Source organism: Oncorhynchus kisutch, linkage group LG28 (assembly GCF_002021735.2).
Source record: "Oncorhynchus kisutch isolate 150728-3 linkage group LG28, Okis_V2, whole genome shotgun sequence".
Lineage (NCBI taxonomy): Eukaryota > Metazoa > Chordata > Actinopteri > Salmoniformes > Salmonidae > Oncorhynchus > Oncorhynchus kisutch.
The window spans coordinates 10441432-10458996 of NC_034201.2; the positions used below are offsets into that span (position 1 = coordinate 10441432).

General features: G+C 44.2%; 1 protein-coding gene across 1 annotated transcript in view; it reads left to right on the forward strand.

The window, feature by feature from the left end:
- The first annotated feature begins 534 nt into the window (after nt 1–534).
- The window catches only part of fgf11b (fibroblast growth factor 11b), a 53581-nt gene continuing 36550 nt past the window's right edge, over nt 535–17565 (forward strand). The window contains exon 1 of the mRNA XM_020464001.2: nt 535–1463. Coding sequence (XP_020319590.1) covers nt 1271–1463 — 193 coding nt within the window. The 5' untranslated portion in view covers nt 535–1270. The remainder of the gene's footprint in view (nt 1464–17565) is intronic.

Below are 17565 nucleotides of genomic sequence, written 5' to 3' on the forward strand. Positions count from 1 at the left end.
ATTGTATCTCTTCTAAGAGCGTTAACTCTGAGGAGAGGGGTGGCTGCATGGTTTCTCTCTCCTCAGCCTCTCTCTGCTTCTCTCTTTCTCTCCTCTTCTTCTCATTCCCAGTCGATCTCATTCTCTCCCATCACAGCTGCTCTCTCCCTCCCCCTCTCTCTCTCTTTTCCACTATCTCTCTCTCCCCCTCTCTCTCCTTCTCTCTCTCTCTCTCATGAATGTCACCTCTACTGATGGTGGCTGCTGAAATTCACACACACAAACACACACACACACACACACACACACACACACACACACACACACACACACACACACACACACACACACACACACACACACACACACACACACACACACACACACACACACACACACATGCGCACACGCACACACACACTCTCACACTAACTTGCTGGCTTTGGGTGGAGGGAGGGGGGGGGGTTAGGTGAGGGCTGTGTGGAGAGAGAGTATGCCAGAAGAGGCGGAAGAGAAATCTCTCTCTGTCCATCCCTCTGTTCCGTTCCCGGCTTCATTCTTGTGAGTCCATCACCGTCCCGCCTGTATGCTGCCACTGGATCTGCTGGATTACCGCGCCGTTTCTCCGCTCATTATTCCTGACGCTTTTCCACGGCAGGCAAAGTTGGGCATCCAGAAACTACATGGTGACTGCCTGTATATTTTTATGCTGTTTGAGCTTCAAAATGATTTCACTCTTCACTGGAAGAAGTGTCATTTTTATATGACAGAGAAAAGAGCTCTGTCTCTTTTTGGGGGATTGTTTACTTATAGGCTAGTGATTTTGCAATATTTTGAATTTCGTTGTCTGGTAATTTGGTCGCGAGGGACAAGATGGGTGGGGTTAAAAATGTAAGAAATGGAGATGTCTTTACATGGTTTTTTTTATCGAACAGACATTCTAACCTCAATCACCCTTCTTTATTTTGACTGATGATGTGACCTTACTGGTCTTTGTTTTGGGTGTTTTTTTTTTTGTGTTGGTGTATTTATTTATCATCACACTGGAGGGTCAACATTGGATGTTTGACTGCACTTGAACTTTCACCTTCTCCAGCTCCTTCCTTTTTCAAGGGGCTCTGAACCTAACCCACATATCTGTAACACCGCGTAGAACCCCTCTCCCCCCTCTGGGGCTCTCCCTGGACCTTCCCATCTCTCTCTGCTGCTTGAGGACAGAGACAGCCCCACCAGGAGAGGGGTTGTTAGGTAGGAAGACACCCCCCTCCCAAAGGTGAGAGGGGGGGGGAAGATGGCAGCTCTCGCCAGCTCTCTCATCAGACAGAAACGGGCGGTCAAGGACGACGGACAAAACCGACCGGTAACCAACAAGAGGAAGCCCTGTCCTAAGAGCAACAAGTCTCTGTGCCAGAAACAGATCTTAGTCCTTATCTCTAAAGTACGGCTATGTGGGGGTCGAAAAGGTCGAAACGAAAAGAGACCGGGTGAGTCATCGCTCTCTTCTTCCTCCTCCTCCATCTCCTCCCATTCCTCTCTGCCAAGTCACTGATTGGTTGGTGGAATGGTGGTCACAGGTAAACACAAGATATGCTTTTGAGCCTGTCTGTAGTGTTTTGGGGTAAACATTATGGGGATTACATTTTTAGCTTTATTCATAACTGACGGAATGTGGGGATGTTCATGTTGGAATTATTTGTACATTTTTTGGAATGAATGATTAGAGAATTAGATTCTATCCAATGTGTCCGTTTGGGTCAGACCATGTCAGAATGAAAAGGAACGCCATATTGGATTATCACTGGTTGTAGTGGGTATGCCCTAGTCACAGAGAGACAACAGAGCTAAATCAACAGTGGTGAGCAGGAGTCTCCACTCACACTACTGGATTATATAGTGTACAGTCAGCCTTCCCCAAATCCACACAGCTGTTCCCATCCTGGGTGGTGGCTAGTTGGATAGTGGGTATATCATGTGGAGTGGGTTATTACTCTGTCCATACTGGAGGGACCACATGATGCAGTAGACTACAAAGAGAAAACCCACAGCTCACATACACTATTCTTACTTCACCTTTTAGAACTGCCTTTGGGGAGGTAATTAGAGCCACTTATTTCTGTCTAAGTGTGTGTGTGTGTGTGTGTGTGTGGGTGTGTGTGTGTGTGTGTGTTGGTAATGTGCACTGTAATGACACATCCGGTTAAAATTCAGTTATGTTAAAGACCCTTCGACCTTTCCACCCCCACTCCAGAGATGATTCATACATTTCAGATTGAGACCAATCTAACCGGTGTTGTGATCTATGTAACCTTGCCAGTTTTCTAATCTATGTAACCTTGCAACAGGCAACAAAAAAAAAATACAATGATCACAATATTGTTCTCTTCAATGTCCATTGGGTGGCCATGAAAATGTAGACCACACGAGCTGCCTGATTAATGAAAACGTCTGGCTTCTGTCAATTCTTCTGTGCTTCTGGATAGTGAAGAGTTGAACGTAAAGGATCATAGCAGCCGCCATGTTGAAAATATAACCCATAATGCATTTCATACAACACAAATATTTTGTTGTAACCCCAGATAATCCCTGTTTGGAGAATCACCACTTTTCTACAAAGCCTGAAATGTCTGCTACGTTATAATGGTGTTTTCAAGATGTTGCTGAATAGTGAAGAGATTCTGCTTTATGGACACAGTTCAAGGACATGCCAGAGAGGGTTCACATTATAAAACACTACGTTATCCTTGTTATTTCCTATGGCCATTGGTGTATGTAGTATCAGACATGTATTTAGCTCTGGCATCTTGTAGTTTTCTTTCGATGACTTTGGCAAATTTTTCAGACGCAAATGATATAATTTCTAAACATTAAGTACAAAACTCTAAACTGATAACACTTGTAATGCCCCCCCCCCCCCCCCCCCCCCCCCCACACACACCACACACCTAATGTTCAGAACATTTGTTGGGAACATTCATTGGGGTTTCATACATCTTTCACCCCTGAGTCATTCATGCACAATCAAAGTTTTCCATGAAATACCATTACCGTTTAGTCCCCAATACATAAGATAGGCCCTTTAGTCATTTTAACTACCATTTATTCAATAGCAAAAAATACTAGACATTTTAAGTGCTGAATAGAAAGAATAGTAAATAGTCAGTTTAATTTTCCATACAGTTTTTGACTTTAACTTGATATGCAATTTGTCTGCCCCATGCAACACTGTGCCTTTTCTTACGTGACTTGTCAACTGATACAGTATCACCTGTCTCTCTCTGCTTGAAATTCATCAGCTTACAATGCATCAATGACATTCAGATAGTAAGTGGGATACACGGAGTGTACAAATCATTAGGAACACCTGCTCTTTCCATGACACAGACTGACCAGGTGAATCCAGGTGAAAGCTGTGATCCCTTATTGATGTCACCTTTTAAATCCACTTCGATCAGTGTAGATGGATTGTGTATGTGTGCCATTCAGAGGGTGAATTTGATTTGATTTCAATTTATATTTCACCTTTATTTAACCAGGTAGGCTAGTTGAGAACAAGTTCTCATATACAACTACAACCTGGCCAAGATAAAGCAAAGTAGTGCGACACAAACAACAACACAGTTACACATGGAATCAACAAAAATACAGTCAATAATACAATAGAAAAAAGTATATATACAGTATGTGCAAATGAGGTAGGATAAGGGAGGTAAGGAAATAAATAGGCCATAGTGGCGAAATAATTACAATATAGCAATTAAACACTGACGTGATAGATGTGCAGAAGATGAGTGTGCAAGTAGAGATACTGGAGTGCAAAGGAGCAAGATAAAATTACAGTTTGAGGACGAGGTAGTTGGATGGGCTGTGTACAGGCTGTGTACAGGCGGAGTGATCTGTGAGCTGCTCTGACAGCTGATGCTTAAAGCTAGTGATGGAGATAAGAGTCTCCAGCTTCAGTGATTTTTGCAGTTCTTTCCAGTCATTGGCAGCAGAGAACTGGAAGGAAAGGCGGCCGAAGGAGGAATTGGCTTCGGGGGTGACTAGTGAAATATGTTTGCTGGAGCTGCTGCTGCTGGTTGCTGCTGCTATGGTGACCGGTGAGCTGAGATAAGTCAGGGCTTTACCTAGCAAATACTTATAGATGACCTGGAGCCAATGGGTTTGCCGAAGAATATGAAGTGAGGGCCAGCCAATGAGAACATACAGGTCGCAGTGGTGGGAAGTATATGGGGCTTTGGTGACAAAACGGATGGCACTGTGATAGACTGCATACAATTTGCTGAGTAGAGTGTTGGAGGCTATTTTGTAATGTGATTTTCTGGATTTTTTTTCTCATTTTGTCTGTCATAGTTGAAGTGTACCTATGATGAAAATTACAGGCCTCTCTCATCTTTATAAGTGGGAGAACTTGCACAATTGGTGGCTGACTAAATACTTTTTTGCCCCACTGTATACAGAATGGTGTCGTCTGCAAAGAGGTGTATCAGAGAATCACCAGCAGCAAGAGCGACATCATTGATGTATACAGAGAAAAGAGTCAGCCCGAGAATTGAACCCTGTGGCACCCCCATAGAGACTGCCAGAGATCCGGACAACAGGCCCTCCGATTTGACACACTGCACTCTATCTAAGAAGTAGTTGGTGAACCAGGCGAGGCAGTCATTTTAGAAACCAAGGCTGTTGAGTCTGCCGATAAGACTGTGGTGATCGACAGAGTTGAAAGCCTTGGCCAGGTTGATGAATACAGCTGCACAGTATTGTCTCTTATCGATGGTGGTTATGATATCGTTTAGGACCTTGAGAGTGGCTGAGGTGCACCCATGACCAGCTCGGAAACCAGATTGCATAGTGGAGAAGGTAAGGCGGGATTCGAAATGGTTGGTGATCTGTTTGTTAACTTGGCTTTCGAATACTTTAGAAAGGCAGGGTAGATATAGGTCTGAAGCAGTTTGGGTCTAGAGTGTCTCCCCCTTTGAAGAGGGGGATGACCGCGGCAGCTTTCCAGTCTTTGGGGATCTCAGACGACATGGGAAAGACAAAAGATTTAAGGGCTTTGAACGGGTATGCTAGTAGGTGCAAGGCTCTCTGGTTTGAGTGTATCAACAACTGCAGCGCTGCTGGGTTTTTGAAGCTCATCAGTTTTCCGTGTGTATCAAGAATGGTCCACCACCCAAAGGACATCCAGCCAACTTGACACAACTGTGGAACGCATTGTAGTCAACATGGGCCAGCATCCCCGTGGAAAGCTTTCAACACCTTGCAGAGGCCATTCCCCAAGGCAGTTCTGAGGGCAAAAGTGGTACAACTCAATATTAGGAAGGTGTCCCTAATGTTTTGTGTATATTGTTACATACAACCCAGATATTTCATCAGTGCATTCTACACTACACTATAGTTCCAAATGGTAGCACATAGAGTGACTCTTTCCACTTTGTCCTATTGAAGCATTCTGGCTGATAGACAATGTTGTAGTATTACAGCCACATCAATATACAGTTGAAGTTGGAAGTTTACATACACCTTAGCCAAAAACATTTGCATTATGAGTGAAATAATCGGTCTGTAAACAATTGTTGGACGAATGTCTTGTGTCATGCACAAAGGAGATGTCCTAACTGACTTGCCAAAACTATAGTTTGTTAACAAGAAATGTGTGAAGTGGTTGAAAAACAAGTTTTAATGACTTCTACCTAAGTGTATGTAAACTTCTGACTTCAACTGTATGATTTGGTTTTACCTTCCAAGATAAATTGACTCAAATTGATACATTTATGAGGCAAAAATATATAAATGTACAGCGTTCAGCAGTTATCTATATCCGTTAACTAGGGACTATATCATTTTGGTTTAGAAATGATCAGTTTTGAGCAGTTAGATTAAGTGATAGTTCATTTTATTGTTAACAAATGACAACAAAATCATATGAAAAGTAAAGTGAGTATTTATATATTATATATTTGAAAAGCAGATGCTCAGATTGACTATGTACGCAAATGGAAAGAACTACTGGGCAAAAACTGGTTGAATCAACGTTGTTTCCACATCACTTCAAGATAGGAAACATTGTCACCACACCGCTTTGCATGCTCTTCAACCTATTGCTGCCCATCCAGCATCACTACTCTGGACGGTTCTGACTTAGAATATGTGGACAACTACAAATACCTAGGTGTCTGGATAGACTGTAAGCTCTCCTTCCAGACTCACATTAAGCATCTCCAATCCAAAATTAAATCTTCCTAGTTTGAAACAAAGCATCCTTCACTCATGCTTCCAAACATACCCTCGTAAAACGAACTATCCTACTGATCCTTGACTTTGGCGATGTCATTTACTCTACTCAGAAAATTGGATGCAGTCTATCACAGTGCCATCTGTTTTGTCACCAAAGCCCCATATACTACCCACCACTGCGACTTGTATGCTCTCGTTGGCTGGCCCTCGCTTCATATTCGTCGCCAAACTCACTGGCTCCAGGTCATCTATAAGTCTTTGCTAGGTGAAGCCCTGCCTTATCTCAGCTCACTGGTCACCATAGCAGGACCCACCAGTAGCACGTGCTCCAGCAGGTGTATTTCACTGGTCACCCCCAAAGCCAATTCTTCCTTTGGCCGCCTTTCCTTCCAGTTCTCTGCTGCCAATGACTGGAACGACTTGCAAAAATCACTGAAGCTGGAGACTCATATCTCCCTCACTAACTTTAAGCATCAGCTGTCAGAGCACCTCACAGATCATTACACCTGTACATAGCCCATCTGTAAATAGCCCATCCAACTACCACATCCCCATATTGTTATTTATTTTTTGCTCCTTTGCACCCCAGTATCTCTACTTGCACATTCATCTTCTGCCACATCTATCACTCCAGTGTTTAATTGCTAAATTGTAATTACCACTACAGCCTATTTATTGCCTTACCTCCCTAATCTTACTTCATTTGCACACACTGTATACAGATTTTTTTCTATTGTGTTATTGACTGTACGTTTGTTTATTCCATGTGTAACTCAACTGTGTTGTTGTTTGTGTCGCACTGCTTTGCATTATCTTGGCCAGGTCGCAGTTGTAAATGAGAACTTGTTCTCAACTGGCCTACCTGGTTAAATAAAGGTGTTCTCAACTGGCCTACCTGGTTAAATAAAGGTGTTCTCAACTGGCCTACCTGGTTAAATAAAGGTGTTCTCAACTGGCCTACCTGGTTAAATAAAGGTGAAATAAAAAACGAATTAAAAAAAACATTCTGGATATCTGTTTTGCTATTTGTGCTAAGAGTTGTGAAAATGTAGCACATGCAGTTCTTGTGGAAATTGCTACAGAGTGATAAAAAAACGATCTGCTCTTTGTGTGACATTAATTATTTGTGTGTCTTTGTTAGTGTTTGTAGATCTCTATTTACATGTGAGTGTGGAAGACTGCTTGTGTGTGTGTGTGTGTGTGTGTGTGTGTGCGTGCGTGCGGGCATGCGTGCGTGCGTGTGTGTGTGTGTGCGTGCGTGTGTGTTAATGTATGTACAGGTAAAATAATGGAAACGAGTAAATAAGGATACAAAGTATATTGAAGGCAGGTGCTTCCACACTGGTGTGGTTCCTGAGCTAATTAAGCACCTAACATTGCATTATGTTACGTATCAAATGTATGTATCATGGCTTATGTATCAACATTTTGGGCAGGTCATTATTTTGGCACATTTTTTGGGCTACCATGGCTATGCCCCCCAATAGGAAGACAATTCCCCAATCCACAGGGCACGAGTGGTCACGGAATGGTTTGATGAGCATGAAAACAATGTAAACCCAGGCAGGTCACCCGTGATACAAGTCAGTGTTCGATGTCCATCCATGTCTGGGGGACGTCAGGAGATGTCGTGGAAACAGATCCCTATGGGCAACAGTGATCACTTATACCTTCAAGTAGGCTTTAGTTTTGCTTGGGCATAAGCATCTCCCCCTGGTTCCAGAAGTCGCAATCCATTTGTATATATTTTTTGTTTCAAGCGTATCCCAAACCTTAACCCTTACTTGACACATTCATAGTTAATGCTTAACCTTAGGAATTCAGTGTTAATGCATAAACTTAACCTTGGAACCATACAGCAACCATACACTTCGAGATTTGACGTTTGGAGCAACTTAGAAATTTGACGTTTGAGATACACGGATGAACATCTAATTCTGATGTGAGACTGTGTGAGATTGTTGTGAAAACCATATGCCATGGCCGTCTCAGTCACCAGATCTCAACCCAATTGAACACTTATGGGAGATTCAGCAGCAGCGCCTGAGACAGTGTTTTCCACCACCATCTAACTAAACATCAAATGATGGAATTTCTTGTGGAAGAATGGCGTCGCATCCCTACAATAGAGTTCCAGACACTTGTAGAATCTATTCTAAGGTGCATTGAAGCTGTTCTGGCTCCTGGTGTTCCAACGCCCTAAGACACTTTATGTTGGTGTTTCCTTTAGTTAGTCAATGACCTGTATGTGTGCGTGTGTGTCCATGAGTGTGTGTGAGTGCTTGCCTCCCGTATATGTGTGTTTGAGTTGCTGTGCATGTTCATGTCTCTGTGTGTGAAAAGCCCCAGAGTAATGTATGATAAAAACCTCTCCACGGGCCTGAAATAGCACCGTGCTATATTCCCATTCTTCTAGTGACAACAGAGTGCACTGCTGCCATGCCTCATAGCTTTGTTATGGTAATACCCATTGGTCTTGCAACTGTGAGCGATATCATAAACAACAGTGAAAAACAAAAGGAAAGCTTCGATGCTCTCACATATGACTGTGTGTTTGCATAACACGGCTTCAGGCCACTAAATGTCTCATAGTTGAGTTCACTGCACTGTAGGGTACTCACTTCATGCCAGTGGTTGTGTCTTTCATTTAGGGTGTGTGCAGAGAGTTATATAAGTGATCCATCGCCATTCCTCCATTTTAAGTGCGTTCTACCATATAGCCATCAGCATTGGCACGGAAGACCCATATCATGTTCTGCGCATGTATTTATTTACCTTCATTTTACACACATATTTTTGTGGTCACCCTCCATTCACATTTCTCACTGCCAATCGTGAATGATAATTCCTCCAAGTTTCACCGGTGAAACATCCGGTGAACATGCAGCATCTTCATGCTAACCATTTGATCTCAGCTTCATAGGAATACGCATTTAGGTCTTTTTTAGTTATGTACAATGTTGTTATGAATTATGTATAGTGAGCAGATGGTGTTAAACTGTAGCATACCTGTTTTTTGTTTCATTAAACTGTAATATTTGCAGTATACACATTTCCTATAATGGTGGTAGGTGTACAGTGTTAAAGATGTCATATTACCATCAACAGTGTGATCGTTGCAAAATGCAGCATCAGCCTCTGCTCCCACCTTCCCTCCACCTCTTCCTGTCCTGGCCTTTCTTAAGATGGCCGCCTGGCTGGCCCGCTATATGAAAGCTCTCTGCCAGTGATCTGCGGTGATTCTCCCCTCTCCGATCCATCCAACACATTAATGTACAGTATACTGATTAATCAATAATTACCCCCTTAGTTTGTCCAAGGAGGAATCTGACCTGGGAAGGGTGGGATATAGAGCAGTGACCCTCTCCTCCCCTCACACACACTGTCTAACTCGCTCGCTCACACACACACACACACACACACACACACACACACACACACACACACACACACACACACACACACACACACACACACACACACACACACACACACACACACACACACATGCAAACTCACACACACCTACAACCTGGCCAATGACACCTGGGCAAGATGAGAATGAGACAGTAATATGAACCAAAGCTAAAGAGGAGTGTTTGATCTGCAGTTAGTGCATGTTGACAGCCAGACAGACAGGAAGTGTAGTATAGTCCCAGATGTCTTCTGGCGCAGAGGTGGGTCGTAGTAAAGCATGAGTAGGCATCAGTAGGGCCAATCGACTGTACTCTGGAAAAGTGCTGCGGGTCACAAATCTGGGACCCTATCGGCGAGCAGGAGACCAGGGAACGTGGTGAGATCCAGCGTAGGATAGCATTTAGCTGACCGCAAGAGATGAGGGCCCTAAAGTCGCTTACTGGACAACACCTGATCAGACTGAGCGGTGTTAGGTAGCCTCCCATCAGATCTTTACTGACTGCGACAGGGGTCAGAGAGGGAGAGAGAGAGAGAGAGAGAGAAGAAGGGAGCGAGAGAGAGGGAGAAGGGAGAAGGGATACCATGAGGTTGAGAGGTAAGAGACCACGGTCAATAGAAAAAAGTATTTATTTCTACAAGTTAAGCCCTTCTTTTCCCTTATGACAAAAGAAAGCATCACTATAAGCACAGTCAGATCTGACAGTAATACTTTTTAATAGCAAACTACTGTTGATTGAATAGGCCGTGTTGATAGCCATCACATCTGCACAATAATTACAGCGTTTACATTTTTTTTACCCCTTTATCTCCCCAATTGGTAGTTACATTCTTGTCCCATCGCTGCAACTCCCGTACGGACTCGGGAGAGGCAAAGGTCGAGAGCCAAGAGTCCTCCAAGACACCACCCTGCTAAGCTGCACTGCTTCTTGACACACTGCTCGCTTAACCTGGAGGCCAGCCGCACCAATATGTCGGAATAAACGCTATACAACTGGCGTCCGAAGTCAGCGTGAATGCGCCCGGCCCACCACAAGGAGTCGCTAGAGCGCAATGGGACAAGGATATCCCGGCCGGCCAAACCCTCCCCTAACCCAGACCACGCTGTGCCAATTGGGTGCCGCCTCATGGGTCTCCCGGTCGCAGCTGGCTGCGACACAGCCTGGGATCGAACCCGGGTCTGTAGTGACGCCTCTAGCACTGTGATGCAGTGTCTTAGACAGCTGAACCACATGGGAGGCTATAATTACTAATAAGGGATTTTGTCACGAGTAAACCATATGCAATCCTGTTTTTAAGCTTGGTGTTTTATTTGAGATTTTAACAATTCTTTAGCCATGACAAACAAGATTTAAAAATAACCTTTGTGTCTATTTTCAGAGTGTACTGTATTATGGACTAAAACCTAGGGAAAGAGTCGACACCCAGCTTGTGTCTGTCAGTCTCTGGGCAAAACAATGAGCAAAGATCACCTTGGATTTGTCCAACCAATTTCCGTGGATTTTCAAATTTGTCCATGAACAGCCCTTGTTGCGTCACAATGCCTAAAATACCTCTTAGCAAATAGCATCCACGGACCAGGACGCTAGTATCCATGCGTAAGCATATCCGATTAGTTTAGGAACAGAGGGAGAATAAATTCCTATATTCCACTGTTTGATAATGAGAATGCCCAAGATGCATCAGATTACAGCCTTATGCAACAGCAAAGAGTTGGGTCCGTTCCATAATCTTTGAGGATTTTTTTGGCTCAAAAGGAAAAAACACAATTAGAAGTGAAGGGATTGATGTTTGTGGTTTGGTGGCTTAATTTCCTGTCCATAAAATAAGTCTCCGAGCTGGAGCTCCTAACTGAGCTGCAGGATACAGTAGATGGAAAGCATCCAGAATCATGCTGATATCTAAAAGAAATGCAGAATGCATGAATCAGATTATCATTCTCTTTGAATGGATCAGAGGAAATGTGCCCTTTGGCCAAACACACAGTGATATTAGGGTACAGTAGCTCTGATAGCTTTAGTGGCAGTAATCAAATCAAATTGTATTAGTCATATGCGTCGAATACAACAGGTGTAGTAGACCTTACAGTGAAATGTTTACTTACGAGCCCCTAACCAACAGTTAAGAGACAAAAGTAACAAGTAATTAAAGAGCAGCAGTCAAAAAAGAACTATATATACAGGGGGGTGCCGGAATAGAGTCAATGTGCAGGGGCACCGGTTAGTTGAGGTACATAGATGACAGATAGTGGTAGTGGTGTGGAGAGGGGAGGGGGGTGCAATGCAAATAGTCTGGGTGGCCATTTGACTAGATGTTCAGGAGTCTTATGGCTTGGGTGTAGAAGCTGTTTAGAAACCTCTTGGACCTAGACTTGGCGCTCCGGTACCGCTTGCTGTGCAGTAGCGGAGAGAACAGTCTATGACTAGGGTGGCTGGAGTCTTTGACAATTTTTAGGGCCTTTCTTTGACACCGCCTGGTATATAGGTCCTGGATGGCAGGAAGCTTGGCCCCAGTGATGTACTGGGCCGTTCACACAACCGCCTGTCGTGCCTTGCGGTCAGAGGCCAAGCAGTTGCCATACCAGGCAGTGATGCAACCAGGATGCTCTCACTGGTGCAGCTGTAAAAACTTTTGAGGATCTGAGGACCCATGCCAAATATTTTCAGTCTCCTGAGGGGGAATAGGTTTTGTCATGTCCGCTACACGACTGTCTTGGTGTGCTTGGAGCATGTTAGTTTGTTGGCTCTCAACCTGCTCCAATGCAGCCCCGTCGATGAGAATGGGGCCGTGCTATGTCCTCTTATTCCTGTAGTCCACAATCATCTCCTTTGTCTTGATCATATTGAGGGAGAGGTTGTTGTCCTGGCACCACACGACCATGTCTCTGACCTCGTCCCTATAGGCTGTCTCGTTGTCGGTTATCAGGCCTACCACTGTTGTGTCATCTGCAAATTGAATGATGTTGTTGGAGTCGTGCCTGGCCGTGCAGTCATCAGTAAAAAGGTAGCATAGGAGGGGGCTGAACACACACCCCTGAGGGGCCCGCGTTGAGGATCAGCATGGCGGATGTGTTGTTACCTACCCTTACTACCTGGGGGTGGCCCGTCAGGAAGTCCAGGATCCAGTTGCAGAGGGAGTTTTTTTTTTGTCCCAGGGACCTTAGCTTATTGATGAGCTTTGAGGGCACTATGGTGTTGAACGCTGAGCTGTAGTCAATGAATAGCATTCTCACATAGGTGTTCCTTTTGTCCAGGAGGGAAAGGGCAGTGTGGAGTGCAATAGAGATTGCATCATCTGTGGATCTGTTGAGGCGGTATGCAAGTTGGAGTGGGTCTAGGATTTCTTGGTTGATGGTGTTGATGTGAGCCATGACCAGCTTTTAAAGCACTTCATGGCTTCAGATGTGAGTGCTACGAGTCGGTAGTCATTTAGGCAGGTTATCTTAGTGTTCTTGGGCATAGGCACTATGGTGGTCTGCTTAAAACATGTTGGTATTACAGACTTGGACAGGGAGAGGTTAAAAATGTCAGTGAAGACACTTGCTAGTGTCGTGGCAATTTCCTGTATTACCAAATGATGAGAGAGCAAACCACACACCAGTCAGAGTTATACTTAAACTTCACCTTTAATAATAATTAAGCTTTTGCAATAGCATTTGACTTTCAACATTTCAGCATCTCTAATGAAAAGTTGAGAGTGGTCAACATAATTGGTCAACATAATTGACCAACTGAGATATTTTATAGCAAAGATCCACCCCCTAGTCGACATGACAAACCACAGATAATAGGAACTGTTCACAAAGAAAGACTTTTACTTGAGAGAGGAGTATCCCATAGCCAGACAGCATTCGCTATAAATTATCGTTCAGTTTGGTCTCTAAGACGGGGCTCTAATCTCTTTTTGGTACTTCATAGTACCAAAACACCAACTCATCCAATGGCATATATCAATTGTCAATTCTAGATACTCACATCTCAAGAACACCCCACTTCTGGACAAGATCACTGAGGGGAGTGAGCCTCTAGGTCATATACTAGGTCACGATAAGGGCAACATCAGAGGGGACATACAATGGTTCCAGACACTGCCATACTCCTCCCCCCAATGGGAAAAGGAGGGAGTGACTGGCGTACAGACATTGTGGAGATAACTAACCAGTTCCCCATTATCACGCCATCCCTTCACAGGGTTTAGGAATAGTTACAGACACATTCCCATAAGAAGACAATGTTCCATTCTGTCCTCCTCCCCTTCTGATATTCTGCATAGCACCACATGGTTTAACAGATACATTCACATATGAAGACAAGCCTGACCTCTCCCCTCTATGGGCACCAAGTGACTGAGCCCCAGCTGAGGAGGGATAACTGCAACTGCCAACCATATAGTCCAAAGGGAAACATTCTAATGACAAGTATCTCACGTAAGCACATTATGAAAATAAAACATCTTATCTATGTTACCCAACTAAATCTGATTCGCCGCAACACTAGTTGGTCAGCGTATGCTCGCAGTACACATCCTGGTTATCCATCTGGCCCTGCAACCTTGTGAATGTGGACCTGGCTAAAGGTTTTACTCACATCAGCTGCGGAGAGCGTGATCACACAGCCTTCCAGTACAGCTGATGCTCTCATGTATGTTTCAGTGTTATTTTCCTCGAAGCGAGCATAGAAGTAGTTTAGCTCGTCTGGTAGGCTCGTGTCACTGGGCAGCTCTCAGCTGTGCTTCCCTTTGTAGTCTGTAATAGTTTGCAAGCCCTGCCACATCCGACGAGTGTCAGAGCCGGTGTAGTACGACTTGATCTTAGTCCTGTATTGACGCTTTGCCTGTTTGATGGTTTGTCGGAGGGTATAGCGGAATTTTTTTAATACTTCCGGGTTTGAGTCCCGCTCCTTGAAAGCGGCCACTCTAGCCTTTAGGTCAGTGCAGATGCTGGCTGTAATCCATGGCTTCTGGTATGTACGTACGGTCACTGTGGGGATGACATCATCGAAGCACTTGTTGATGAAACCAATGACAGATGTGGTGTACTCCTCAATGCCATCGGAGGAGTCCTGGAACATGTTCCAGTCTGTGCTAGCAAAACAGTCCTGTAGCTTAGCATCTGCTTCATCTAACCACTTTTTTTTATTGATCTAGTCTGGTGCTTCCTGCTTTAATTTTTGCTTGTAAACAGGAATTAGGAGGATGGAATTATGGTCAGATTTGCCAAATGGAGGGCGGGGGAGAGCTTGGTATGCGTCTCTGTGTGTGGAGTATAAGTGGTCCAGAGTTCTTTTCCCTCTGGTTTCACATTTAACATGCTGATATAAATTTGATGAAAGGGGTCTGTTATGGTAATGCTGGTATGGCTATACGTATGCTAGTCCCTGGAATTTAAAAGATTAGTTCACTATTTTACAATTTGATGTAAGATGGCTCCACACCCTGAAAGTAGTCTATGAGCCATATGAAACTGGATGGTTAATGGTTCAGTTCTTTAAACAGCCATTGCAAACTTCAGCTAACTTTAGCCACCGCTAGCAAAACAGGTCAGGTCATTTGTCATGTCAGGTCAGGTCATTTGGACGTGATTTTTTAAAACATGCTCACATGCCCCCATCACTTTCCTTGGTTTTCAGCTAGCGGATGGTAAAGTCAGCTGAAGTTAGTAATGGCTGAATAAAGGAAATGTAACCATGAATTACAGTTTTTCCTTGCCCATAGACCACATTCAGGGTGAGGGACCATCTAACATCAAGCTGTAAAATACTCACTCCTTTCATCAGAAGTTACGTAGGGAAATGGCAATTACATCATACTGTATGAATAACTCTTCTTTTCTGACATCCATTACAACAAGCACCATTACCATTTGTCATCAGGTAGTGTTGAACTCATTAAAGTAAGTACCAAAAACTACCGTTGCTACTTAACTTCCAAATAAACACCAAATCCCTTGCAAACAGGAATGCAAAAATCAAGTCTGGCCATGTATTAGTATTGGGCAGCAGTACTGTGCAGTGGTAAGAGTTCACTCTATGACTATGCTGTGTAACCCTGAGTGTGCACTGAACTGAGCTGAGGGTGTTGCCACAGGCCCCGGGGCTTATTTACCCTCATCCAGCTCAGCTAAGGGAATAAGTTATGCACAGGAAACACCTCATTGCCTTCTCTCGCCCTAAAGATATCACAAAAAGACAAAGAACGCAGTCAGTGCCCCCAACATATAACAGCTGAAATTGAAATTGTGGAGACTTTGATTAGACCGGACAAGGACAGATTGAGTTTAACCGCTAACAAGAGAAAGACAGACAGAGAGAGAGAGGGGGGGGGGGGGGTGGAGGACAGGCAGCGAGATAAAGATGGAGGGAGTGTGAAAGAGAGAGAGGGGTATAGAGAGAGAGAGATAGTGGGATAGAAAGTGGGTGTAGAAGGCGTGTACCATCCCTGTCCATCTGGATTAAAGTAATCTATAGAAGAAAAATGGTGCATAAGCAACGTGCCTCTGTGTGTTTTCGTGTGTGTGTGTGTGTGTGTTCGTTCGCGTGTGTGTGTGTGCGAGAAAATGTACATGTGTGTGGTTAGTATTGACTTTGTGTCAGCTGTAATCTATCTCAGGCAATGTTGGGCTGAAAAGTGGCTGATCCCAGGCAGCACCAACACAAAACGCCTCTCACACAACACCAGTACTATATAGAACCATTCATGACCCACAATGTTCTCACACCAATTTAGTTTCTCTATAGGCTACAACAATCCACACATAGTAATATCTATACCAACAATACCATTCTTCATATTGCTCATTTACACTTAAACTGACAGTTTCAATCCACTTTATTAAGAAATGCAACTGAGAAGGAGATTAGGGTCTTGGAGGCGTGCTTTGATGTGGTTGTCTCTTGTGTGTGTGTTTGCACGTAGGACGTGTTTGTACATTCGCTCTGCCTAAGCTGTACATGTGTACAGTTACAGTCACTCACCATTCTAGATAACTTGAAACAGTCTAACCAGGCTGGAAGTAGCCTAGTGGGACAGTGGGACAGTGGGACTGGCTGAAGCCAGACAGTGGGACTGGCTGAAGCCAGGCAGTGGGACTGGCTGAAGCCAGACAGTGGGACTGGCTGAAGCCAGACAGTGGGACTGGCTGAAGCCAGACAGTGGGACTGGCTAAAGCCAGACAGTGGGACTGGCTAAAGCCAGACAGTGGGACTGGCTAAAGCCAGACAGTGGGACTGGCTAAAGCCAGACAGTGGGACTGGCTGAAGCCAGGCAGTGGGACTGGCTGAAGCCAGGCAGTGGGACTGGCTGAAGCCAGACAGTGGGACTGGCTGAAGCCAGACAGTGGGACTGGCTGAAGCCAGACAGTGGGACTGGCTGAAGCCAGACCGTGGGAAAATTGGTTTGACCTTGTATTGCCTCTCTGTGGGGCTAGTTAGGGACCGTCAATAATTTACATGGGAAAACATTTTCATATTGCACACCTTTAACTTCTCATTTAATGCTTTCAATATTTGTATATGAACTGCTGACATTTAAAAAAATATTGTCCCATTTCCATTGTGTAATTTACCTATCGTCGATAACTAGCCCTGTAGTGATATCCAAAGTTAAACCAAATTGACCATGGGCATCACAATCGGGTTGCATACAGCTAAGCTCTGAATTGATGATTACTAAGGTGCTGCCGGCTGTGGGCATTATTGAAATAAACCCAACCCAAGGAATACTGTGGCGTACCTTTAACCCTTTACACTCATGGGAATTGGCCTATAGGGCTACATTGAAATGTTTCCTACAAAAGAAATAGGAAATGCATAAGCATGGTAGCAATTGGAAGGGAACAGTTTGGAGATTATGGGAAACCAAAGTTGAGGACACAACTGTTCACCTGACTCAAGACTGAACACAATCATTACACTGTTGATTTTATGGGCATTTCACGTTCAC